This window comes from Xenopus tropicalis, chromosome 4 (assembly GCF_000004195.4).
Source record: "Xenopus tropicalis strain Nigerian chromosome 4, UCB_Xtro_10.0, whole genome shotgun sequence".
Classification (NCBI taxonomy): Eukaryota; Metazoa; Chordata; class Amphibia; order Anura; family Pipidae; genus Xenopus; species Xenopus tropicalis.
In genome coordinates, this window is record NC_030680.2 from 104,001,520 (window position 1) to 104,013,967 (window position 12,448).

Sequence of the window (12,448 nt, forward strand, 5' to 3'; positions counted from 1 at the left end):
AATAGCCTATATACATAAAGCCACAGAGTACCAAATTGGTTTATATTGCTACACTGACCTTCATCCTGCTTTGTTCAGCTATAACATAGGGAAATATACTCCTATCTGTTTTGGTTACTGCTTTTTTTTAACACAAACACACACACACACACAAGACTTTCTGATAAGGAGCAGCTTGTGACTGTACATTCAATTTCATATTTTGTCCAGTTCAGTGTCAGAAATAACAAATAACATGAGTAATTAAAACAACAGCAGAAGCTGTGTTCATTGTGCTAATGTTAAAAGTGTGTTCCTAGAAGGGTTGTTTTCATTTTGCCTTCCATTTTGGACATTCCATTCTCTTTTGGGCAGCAGTATCAATTATATTATGTATATACAGTGCTTCCTCCATGTACCACCTCTTTGTAACACAGACCAACCAAAGATAGCATTTGAAGTTGAAGGCATATAATATACCTGAATTGTTTGTGTGTCAAAGTAATTTACCAGATGGGAGATGTATTTCAACCAGTTTAAGTTCCTATAGTAATTGCTCTACTCACAAGGTCATTCCATATGTAGTAAAGTAGGACCCTATTCTTTAGACGCCAGCATTCCGTTTCATTTTATTTTGTTTGAAAATATTGATTGTCTTCTAGGAATGAGGGTGTTATCAGGTTACCATGTTTCCTCTACATTCTTTCTTCAGAAAACTGAGACATTGCTTTATGTATTAGCTGCTTCCATTTATCACATCTCTCCTCCCCTAGGGGGTAGGTTTTCTGTATAACTGCATTGCCCTTTTCCCACTCAGCTTGTAATACAGCTAAAAACTACCTTTGAGTCATGTGATACATATTTTTTCTCCTAAGTTTTCCTCCTTCCAGTTTTAGAGGGTGGCCTTCTTTTCTTTTTTGTGCTGCAAAGAATCACTAAAGCTTTCTGAACTACTTTTAGGAGCAAAATGTTTTTATCCCGCTGCTTACCTTAGATATTGTGATCATGAATCTGTCGACTAGGGCCATATTGGCTGAAATGATATACTATATAATGTAGAGAGAATATTACTAATCTAAAAACCAGTGTCAGGTTAGAAATACTAAGTTCTCTAATGTCTATGGCCAGTGTTGATAGGTGGATAGGTATACAAGCCTCCATTTAATATTTGTGTTCTCTATTGTTCAGGTATCTGAAAACTTGGTGAAACGAGATGGGGATTTTCTTATAAGAGATTCTCTGTCAAGTCCTGGAAACTTTGTGCTCACCTGTCAGTGGAAAAATCTCTCCCAACATTTCAAAATAAATAAAGTAGTCATCAGGCTGAATGAAGCCTACTGCCGGATCCAGTACCAGTTGGAACATGAAAGCTTCGATAGCATGCCTGCCTTGGTTAGATACTATGTCGGTAATCGCAAGGCCGTGTCGCAGCAGAGTGGAGCCATCATTTTCCAACCCATTAACAGGACAGTGCCTCTTCGATGCATTGAGGAGAAGTATGGTACCTCTCCAGTTAGACGGCTGGAACTGGGCCCCTTGGAAGCAAAAGCTGAAGTCCCTAAACGTCTGAGCCTTAACTTTGGACAGGGGGTATCCCAGGAACAGAGCCTTGCCAGGGGCAATCTCCTAAGGTTGGTAAATTGTAGTAAATTGCTGTCCAAGACAATACCATTTGGCCTATTTTCCCACTTGCTTGCCCCAAATGGTGCCCCTTCACCCTGCCAATTGCTCCCCCCTTTATTGGACCCCCCTACCAATTGCCTCTGCTGCAGACCACTAATTCCATCCTTGGTTATGGTGGGCATAATTGCTTATTTGGGACTAACATAATTGCTTATTTGGGACAAATCAAAAGTTCAGTCTGGTGGGTAAATTAGCAGGGACAATGTTAAAATTATAGCTTGATTGCAAAGAAATGACTTTTTAATAAAGCCGCCCTGACCTGGGACTGCTCAGGGAGGAAGTAGCTCTATTGCTTTCTAAACACATAATAGTTTTGGGTATCCAACCTCTTTTTGGCAACTAAGGGCGAAAACACAATCAGAAAATAGTCACCACAAATTTATTAAGAAAAAAAGACGGTCAGGGTAACTTATCACACCGTCTTTTCTGTCACGGGGTACAACATGAGACGCTGCGACTAATCACATGTGGGTTTTCGTTGCATACATTAGTTTCCGTGACCTTACTGTTCATGTGCCTTATGTATTTCATTTGTTCTGTGCTTGGTTTTGGAGAAGGTCTGGCTGAAGCTGGACACGTGTGCATGTGACATTCATCATCCAATAAAACTGGATTCCCCTATGCTTATCAGAGGCTATCCGCATATCCATTGTATAGTTATGATGATGGGCACTAACTAAACTTCCAATTGGTACATGCACCTCACATCCCATCAGTAAACATCCCAGGGATTATATTGTTGAAGAACCTTCTAGGAATGATTCTCTTTTGGACGTGGTGATATCTAATAATTCTGAACTCATCTCTAACATTAGTGTGGGTGAGCATTTAGGGAACAGTGATCATAACATAGTGTATGTATTAACTGGGAAAGGCTTTTTACAGGGTTAAACACAGAAGGAAAATGGAATATCTTTATAATGTTTCTTAACAAGTATACAGGCCAGTATATTTGCAAAACCTTTATGGTTGGATTAAAGGTCTCTAGGTTGGCAAGAATAGAGGTGGGACCCTTATTATCAGAGGGGGGCTCAGTGGGTTGATGACGGGAAAAAAGCAGAAATCTGAACTGTTAATTTTTGACACAACCAGCTAATGAAGGTTCCTTGCAGGATGCTGCTACTTTGCTGCCATTTTCCAATTTTGTCAAATTGCTCTGCAAACTGGGAAATAAGGTTCAGTGTTGATAAGTGCAAAGTTATGCACTTTGGTAAAAATAATATAATCATGAGTTATACACTAAATAGTAGTGTGTTGGGGTATCCTTAACTAAGAAGGATCTGGGGATTTTTGTAGATAACAAGTTGTCTAATTGCAGAAAATGTCATTCTGTGGCTACTAAAGCAAATAAAGGGATTACACATCATTTTGCCTCTTTATAGATCTCTGGTAAGGCCTCACCTTGAGTATGCAGTGCAGTTTTGGGCTCCAGTCCTTAAGAAGGATATTAATGAGCTGGAGAGAGTGCAGAAACTGCAACTAAACTGGTAAAGGGGATGGAAGATTTAAAGGACATGTAAACCCCACACACAAAAATGTAATCAGTGAACAGCCTCTTTGAAATCTTTCAATACCTGCCACACTGGTTGTCCAGAGGTTAATAGTAAGGCTGCAGTGTCCCCTTAATCACTTAGATTTCCTTCTCCTCCTGTAACCCACTCGCCCACCTCCCTCAGGAATTTGCTTTGGCTGTTGGCTTGTGGGCATGCTCAGTTGTTCTAAACTCAGATTACTAAACACTCCCCCCGTCTAGCAGCCAGTAGAGATGGCATTGCTGGTTCTCATAGAAACTCAGCTCTAGCTGTCTGCTTCAATTTTTTTCTCCTAACCTCCTCTCCTGAGCTCAGCAAACAAACAAATCAGAACTTTTATCAGAGACAGTTCTGCCTGTGTGAGCCTGTATTCCTGATTAAATGTATGCTGAATAAGGGTGTGTGTGTGTGTGTGTGTGTGTGTGTGTGTATATATGCTGTTTGCAGATTTAAATGTACCCAGTTATGTATCAGAGGAAAAATGGCACTGGGTGAAAGCTGCTATTTGCTTTAGGAAAATGTGATGGTGCTGGCAAACAGAGGGGATATATGCAGTACAAATGATGCCATTTGGGTGGGGGAGACGTGCCCAACTGATATACATTGTAGGCAAATGTAGGCTTTACATGTCCTTTAAGCTATGAGGTTAGACTGTCAATGTTGGGGTTGTTTTCTCTGGAAAAGGCACTTGTGTAGGGAGGCAGACAGGGGATGTTCTTTTTTTCCCACCAGAGACCACCGCTTTAGATTAGAGGAAAGGAATTTCATTTGCAGCAGTATCATGGTGAGGGCAATGAGGTTGGGGAATGCCCTTCCTAGTGATGTTGTAATGGCAGATTCTGTTAATTAGTGTAAGTGTATAGATAGGTCAGTATATGTCAGGTTCACTTGGAGGCGTTAAAGGAGAATGCAAGTCAAAATTTAAAAAGCATACTGCCCAATAGTCCTCCTATTGTTTAGTAAAAACACTTTTGGCTCACCTAATCAAATATTTACTCAGTCACACTTACTTCACATTTTCTATCTGTTTTCTAGAACAGGCAGCCATCTTTAAAAAGGTATTCTCCCTTCCTTTCCCTCCTTGCTTCATCCTGCACATGTGTTTCATTCCCTCCCCCCCTCCCCTCTGGCAGATCCGCTTCTGATTGGCTGGTGGGCATGTGTAGCTCAGAACAGGAGACAGGATCAAGTTACACACATGCTCAGAGAATAGGAAGGCTGCCGCTGGCACCTACAGGAAGGGGAGAGAGATTTCAGTGATGTCACTGTAGTCTTCACACTGCTGTAGGCTGCCAGCACCATATCTCAGAGAAGCAAGCAGGGATCTGGGAATTTAGATATGCAGTAAGTACTTAAAAAAAGCCTTTAGACTTACTTTTAATTTATATTAACCTTTCATTGTCCTTTAAGTTTGATGGACTTGGTCTTTTTTCAACCCAACTTAACTATGCAAAGTGAATTTTCCTGCACATATTGATTTTCAGGTACAGGTATGGGATGTGTTATTCAAAAATACACAGCAGTGTCATTATTCATACAGTCCAATACTGATACATTGCTGTAACCATTACATTGCTCCAAAAACATACAGGCAGGCTAAGTAGCTCCTGGTAAAGTTGGCCTTAGTATGTGAATGTGATAGGGACCTTGGCTTGAGCGCCTCTGGGGCAGGGACTGATGTAAATTATATACAGTGTCTGTAAAGAGTTGAGTAAATATGTTGGTAATATATAACTAATAATAATGTTGATATTTTCTACAGAAATAAAGACAAAAGTGGCAGCCAACCGGCATGCCTGGATAATATGCGGGAGAAACGCCGACCCCTAAAAGCTCATCAGTCAGAAAGTTACTTGCCTTTAGGTAAATATATTTTTTAATGTAGTAATTATCCATTATACTTCATGTTAACAAATTGTATTAGGGTGATGATACAAAGACATCTCTAGAGCCCAAGCAGGGTTGGACTGGGGGGTGCTCCCGCCCCAGGGGCCCTGCAGGTGCCCCAGCCAGCCGTGTCCCCTAACCTTCCCCCCCCCCCGCAGGGCCCCCACCTGACGTCCTACCCGAGCACGTATAAATTGAACAGTCAGAAGGGGGAGCGCCGGTAAAGGTCAGACTGGGCCGCCGGGGCCCACCGGGATTTTTCCTGGTGTCCCGGCGGCCCAGTCCGACCCTGAGCCCGAGGCAGACAAAGGAACACAGGAATGCATTGGGGTGCTGCATTCGGCATTGGGGTTCATTCAGCGCATGGGCCTCCAAATGGGCAGCCTCATTTACCTATATGTTTATTAAATCACAAATTCTTTTTGTGTTTTAGGCTTTATCTGTTTAAATGAGCCTTTTTGTTTTATGCTTGCAGGCTCCCGGCATCCATGCTTATCACAAGGGATGGATGTGAAAGTATCTCCCAAAGCCCATGTCTTCAGAACAGGGAGTGAACCAGCTCTAAGTCCAACAGAAATCAGGAGGTTTAGCAATGAGGCTCATCCTGCTGAAGCATTAAGGGGATCAGACAGTCAGCTGTGCCCTAGGCCTCCTCCAAAACCCAGCAAAGCACCTTCCATTAAGCAATCGCACTCGCCTTTGGTGTGGCAGAGTTCAGAGGCAAACTATTGTGAGCTGCACCCAACCCCCCCTGAGGACTGTGCTTGGTCAGACTCCTACTCGTCTCGCAACAGCTATATAGAGGATCAAAGGACAGATGACATAGAGTCATTATCTTTCAGTAACTCGGAACTGAGCTTTCCTGCATTGGATGACAGTATTTCTCAGTGCTCAGCAACAAATTTTTGTGGGAATGTAGAAGATAATGAATTTAATAGACCAGTTTATGAAACTGTTTCATCTTTTTGCCCAAATGACTTTCAATCAGTTCTCCTCACTGCAGAGAACAAACCTCTTGAAACTGCACTACTGAGACGGGCCAAAGAACTGTTCACTAATAATGATCCTAAAACTATTGCAAAACACATGCTCAGGATGGACTGCAAGGTAAAGGTCATCTATAGATATGTTTTCTATATCTAAGGGGAATTCAGGAAAGCTCTTCAGGCATTTGCTGTTAATGTTCATGATCTAGGGGTGTCATTGCCAGTAACTGAGCTCCTTTAACCTTAGCAAAGCAGTAGAATGGAGAGAGCCCTGCCAGGAAGTGAAGGAATATTTTAATCTTGGGCAAAAAAGAGAAGTAGCAGGAAGTTACATTCTAAACCCCATTCTATTGCCTTTTGGTTTATTTATTGTAAGTCCTGTTTGTTTTAAAGCTGGCATAATATAAACAACAATGCCCAGTGTGCTATGAACAAGATGCCAGTGACAATGTGCCAAACTCACTGCAGTTAAACCTTATTCATGGGGGAGGTCAACATAAGTGTTTTACTGTTGCTGATTGATACCTCCATAGATATAGGGCTGCTGTATCCCCAGTCAAGTAGATCAGTCTATCCCCAGTCAATTAAAGACAAAGGCAAAAGTTGAATGTGTTTGTTTCCCTTAGGTTACTATCCAGCTGTACCACATAGTTCTTCCAGCTCTTAATAACACAGACGTCAGCAACTTCTGGAAGATGATTTGGTTAGAAAGTATTCCATTCCAAACATGCACAAAACATAGCCAATACAGGCACAGGTATAATAGCTGTTATCCAGAAAGCTCTGAATTATGGGAAAGCAATCTCCCAATTCATTTAATTAAAATTTTCAAAAATATTTCCCTTTTCTCTGTTATAATAAAAAGTACCTTGTACTAGATCCTAACTAAGATATAATTCATCTTTATTGGAGAATAAACACTGAGTTTATTTAATATTTAATATTAAATATTTTTCTATTAGACTTAAGGCAGGGTGATCCAAATTGTGGAAAGAACCCTTATCTAGAAAACCCCAGGACCCGAACATTCTAGATAACAGGTCCCATACCCAGTGTTGGACTGGGGTGTCAGGGGCCGCCTGCCCCCCCCCCCAATTGTGAGCTCCTGGTCCCCCCTCTGCACTGAGTACTGCACCCCCCTCCCGATCGAGTTTGGAGCGCAAGCAGGTGGGTCAATGGGGCCCACTGGGTTTTTTTTCCCAGTTTCCCACCAGCCCAGTCCGACTCTGCCAATACCTATATGTTACCTTACTTTTAACAGATAAAAGAAGGCCTAGACCAGTTACTGTCTTATAATAATAATAATTCACATTTTATTTGGTTGGTTGAGAGTAATAAAGTCCATGGTTTCTGTATTAACCATGCTGAATATGGGCCAGTTCATCTTCACAAAAGTTAGAAGCAGATTAGGTAAAATTGAAACTGGGGAATCCTGAATGATTAGTTACTAAATGATTTTCTCTGTTTCATATACTAACACCTTTCTCAAAGCTAATGAATCTCCTATCCAACACCATTGGCAACACTGAGCTCTAAAACCCTCCATATTGTTAATCCCTAATACAAATTGCAAGCAGGGATTAGTGATTCAGCAAATCCTTTCCATTCCAGCACGGAAAAGCGATTGTTAAATCAGAATCCTTTTTATCTTTACAAGTGCCCCCTGTTGGCTGCTTCATCTGCAATACGCTAGGGCCACACAGATAAATCAGTCACTTATCAATGGTTACAGGCATGGTCCTGGGAGTGAGTGGTGTTAAGGTGGCCATACACGAGCAGATCCGCTCGCTTGGCGATGTCGCCAAGCGAGCGGATCTTCCCCCGATATCCCCACCTACGGGTGGGCGATATCGGGGACCATTTAGGTAAAAAAAATAATAATCCGATCGTTTGGCCCTGGGGCCAGACGATCGGATTATGTGGGCGGCAATGGGGCAGTCGGATCGGGGACCGCATCAACGAGCCAACGCGGTCCCCGATCCGACCAGATTTTCTAACCTGGCCGATCGAGATCTGCCCAATTTCAGGCCAGATATCGGTCGGCCAGGCCGCTCTGCTCTCCCCATACACGGGCCGATTAGCTGCCGAATCGGTCCAAGGGACCGATATCGGCAGCTATAGTCGGCCCGTGTATGGCCACCTTTAGTTCTACGTTCAGTAAAGTGCAAGAGATTTCCAGACAACATTACATACTACATTGGATTCTGAAGGGTGAGATCTGAATGTGCACCCGTGGTGGATCATATCTTGCAATTATTTTATATATATTGCTGCTTGTACGTCCCACATTAATGAAGCTGATTGAAGCACAAACTCCGTGTTTTCTTAGAGCATATTTAAGCATAAAGGAACAGTAAACCCATCTTTCAACATTCTTTCAGGGAAAAGGGCTTGTTTTAATCACACAACAGGTTTTTTTTTTCCTTTTTAGCTAAACAGGGCAAACAGAAAATGAAGCTGTAGTTTAGCAAAGGGAAGGCAATTCTCCTTTTAAATGAAGATTATTTTTTTTTTTTTTTTAAATACCTTGGACAAGAATACAAAACAACCCAAAATCTTTCCTATTTTGAAGAATATGCATCTGTGCAGCCCTCTTTTCCTTTAGTCTAGATCAGTGATCCCCAACCAGTGGCTCGGGGGCAACATGTTTGAGGAATATTGGCCTAGAACATAATATTTGTAATTGGATAGAGAACTGGCTGAAGGATAGAGTACAAAGAGTGGTGGTAAATGGAACATTTTCTAATTGGACCAGTGTGGTTAGTGGAGTACCGCAGGGGTCAGTCCTTGGGCCTTTGCTTTTTAACTTGTTTATTAATGACCTGGAGGTGGGCATAGACAGTACTGTTTCTATTTTTGCTGATGACACTAAATTGTGCAAAACTATAAGTTCCATGCAGGATGCTGCCGCTTTGCAGAGCGATTTGACAAAATTGGAAAACTGGGCAGCAAACTGGAAAATGAGGTTCAATGTTGATAAGTGCAAAGTTATGCATTTTGGTAGAAATAATATAAATGCGAACTATCTACTGAATGGTAGTGTGTTGGGGGTATCCTTAATGGAGAAGGATCTAGGGGTTTTTTGTAGATAACAAGTTGTCTAATTCCAGGCAGTGTCATTCTGTGGCTACTAAAGCAAATAAAGTGCTGTCTTGTATAAAAAAAGGGCATTGACTCAAGGGATGAATACGTAATTTTGCCCCTATAGGTCCCTGGTAAGGCCTCACCTTGAGTATGCAGTGCAGTTTTGGGCTCCAGTCCTTAAGAAGGATATTAATGAGCTGGAGAAAGTGCAGAGACGTGCAACTAAACTGGTAAAGGGGATGGAAGAGTTAAACTATGAGGTGAGACTGTCGAGGTTGGGGTTGTTTTCTCTGGAAAAGAGGCGCTTGCGAGGGGACATGATTACTCTGTACAAGCACATTAGAGGGGATTATAGGCAGATGGGGGATGTTCTTTTTTCCCCATAAAAACAATCAACGCACCAGAGGTCACCCCTTTAGATTAGAGGAACGGAGCTTCCATTTGAAGCAGCGTAGGGGGTTTTTCACGGTGAGGGCAGTGAGGCTGTGGAATGCCCTTCCTAGTGATGTTGTGATGGCAGATTCTGTTAATGCCTATAAGAGGGGCCTGGATGAGTTTTTGAACAAGCATAGTATCCAAGGCTATTGTGATACTAATATCTACAGTTAGTATTAATGTTTGTATATATAGTTTATGTATGTGAGTGTATAGATTGGTAAGTATAGGTTGTGTGTGCTGGGTTTACTTGGAAGGGTTGAACTTGATGGACTCCGGTCTTTTTTCAACCCTATGTAACTATGTTGCTCCCCAACCCCTTGGATGTTGCTCTCAGTGCCCCCAAACCAGGTAGTTATTTTTGAATTCCTGACTTGGTGGCAAGTTTTGGTTGAATAAAAACACAATTTAATACCAAGTAAAGCCTCCTGTAAGCTGACAGTGTGCATAGAGGCAACTTATTTGGAACTCAATGAACTTTTATGATGCTTGTGTTGCTCTCCAAGTCTTTTTACATTGGTCTAGATCAATGTTGTAACACTGGAAGCCCACAAGCTGCATGTGGCCCGTGATAGGGTTAAACAGCCTCAACACCCCCATACACATCTCTGCATATTGTCACCATTTAAATATAATCTGGAACATAAAATTGGTGTGCGGCAAACTAACTTCCTATTGCATGGGATAAGCTGCACAACACTGCTCTACACCCAAGATGTCCAAAGACTGCATGTGGCATTTCATGGAATTTCCATGGCTTCCAGCCTGCCCAAGAATTCCATAGACCTTTCTGAATGGCATCATTCTTTAGTCGTATACCTAAAAAGACCTTTTACAGAGATGTTTTGAGTCAATTTAAAACTGTTTTGTTTTTAATCCTAAAATATTAATAGCAGTCTCATTTATTGTGTAAGGTTTGTCCCAAGGATAGAGTTTTAATACTATAAATGTATTTCTAATATACCTTTCTATGCAGACCTAGTAATGACCCTCAGCCTCGGCACACACTGAGCGTATGCTGTATTCTGCTTGCTGTGTACTGACTGCTAGTCGCTTATCACTGAAAGTGGATGCAATATTTGTGGAGCATTTACATCTAAACCTTTGCACCTTGCAGGTTGCTAGGATACTGGATGTCACACCAGAAGTGGAAAAGATGATGGGAGTAAGCTCTGGGCTGGAACTCCTTATTCTACCTTTTGGGCACCAGTTACGCTTAGACCTAATGGAAAGGTAAATATTCAGTCTGCAGGATGTTAAGTGACATTTCCTTTTGGCAGTGACCTACTAGATACTATACTATATTATATATATATATATATATATATATATATATATATATATATATATATATATATATATATACTGTATAGAGCAGTGATCCCCAACCATCAGCAACATGTTGCTCCCCAACCCCTTGGATGTTGCTCCCCAACCCCTTGGATGTTGCTCCCCAACCCCTTGGATGTTGCTCCCAGGGGCCTCAAAGTAGGTGCCCATTTTTGAATTTCTGGCTTGGAGGCAAGTTTTGGTTGAATAAAACCCAAATATAAAGATAATAATTTTTACCTGTGAAAAGCTGACATGTATATATTATTCATTGTTGCCTACAAGGTAAGGGTGATTTATGCTATATGTCTTCTCTAAAGAAATCCATGTTGGGAGTGCCCCTGAAGCCCAGTCAAGAAATAGAATTCTAGCTTGGTAATGATGTGCAATCACAGCTAAAGCACAAATGGCCCACTTATAGTTTCTCAATCTCATTATTCTAGGCATACTACCATGGCTATTGGCATTGCAGTGGATATACTGGGTTGCACAGGAAATTTAGAAGAGAGAGTGGCGACATTGCACAAGATCATTCAGCTTGCAGTAGAAGTGAAGGCTCTGGGTGATTATTTTGCCTTTTCTGCCATCATGAAAGCACTGGACATGCCTCAGGTAAGAACTGCTCTGTATAGGCAAATGCCTCAGTGAGAGGGTGCAGCTGTTCCTAGAGAAGATGTCCTGGATAGTGAGGACTGTTTTTTTCTCCTCCCTGCTGCTCTTATTTAAAGCTGTTGTCTCCCAGGACCACTTGTTGATGGTCTTGTCACGTAGAGCCATGTGCTGGATTATTCCCCAAGAGCCAGGGGCTGCAGTTTCAAGAACCTTATTGAAAGCACAAAGTTGTAAACGTAATAACTAGTCATACTGCTGAGATGTAATGACACAGTACTTAATTGCTGCAAAATTGGTATTATTTGTAATTTGGGTCTTTTTTTTTTAATGGCAGATTACAAGACTTGAGCAGACGTGGACCATGTTACGCCATCAGTATACACATACTGCTATCACTTATGAAAAACAACTTAAGCCATTTAGTAAATATCTGCATGAAGGGGAAGGTGAGTTCTATCAGATTTAGCATCATTAGGGCTTTCAGAGGTATGCTTTTAAGAACCATATGCATTAGAGTGCTGTACAGAGTCCCATGTTGTATTAGTGAACATTTATCCATATATCTATTTAACAAGATGTATTTTGACTTTAGCTTTGGATACTCAAGAAGATCTCACTGTCCCTCTTGTGATGCCTCTTATTGCGTTGTTGGAACGGCAGTCTGTCATTTTTGAAGGCATGGACTTCTGGGAAAACCACGATCGGGGCTGTGAAATTATGTTTAACCACCTGCAAACAGCTCGGCAGGTAGCACAATATGCCTCGGTGTATAGAAAGAATGCAGAGAGGATACTGGAAGGTGAGGTCATGTTTTTGTTTTTGTACTACTTACGGTATTCTTTTGTGGGCCTGAAGTAAAATGTACTTGTGATTTATTGTTGTAATGTTAAAAAAAAAAAAGAACAAAGCACATTGCCTTAT

General features: G+C 41.5%; 1 protein-coding gene across 3 annotated transcripts in view; it reads left to right on the forward strand.

Moving 5' to 3' along the window:
• Nucleotides 1–12,448, forward strand: part of bcar3 (BCAR3, NSP family adaptor protein) — a 74,345-nt gene that overhangs the window by 59,763 nt on the left and 2,134 nt on the right. For 2 of the 3 annotated variants that reach the window (NM_001097265.1, XM_012960374.3), the window contains 7 exon segments: nucleotides 1,168–1,610; nucleotides 4,957–5,057; nucleotides 5,557–6,188; nucleotides 10,704–10,819; nucleotides 11,359–11,527; nucleotides 11,862–11,973; nucleotides 12,120–12,326. In NM_001097265.1, coding sequence (NP_001090734.1) covers nucleotides 1,168–1,610; nucleotides 4,957–5,057; nucleotides 5,557–6,188; nucleotides 10,704–10,819; nucleotides 11,359–11,527; nucleotides 11,862–11,973; nucleotides 12,120–12,326 — 1,780 coding nt within the window. 3 annotated transcript variants of the gene reach the window in all.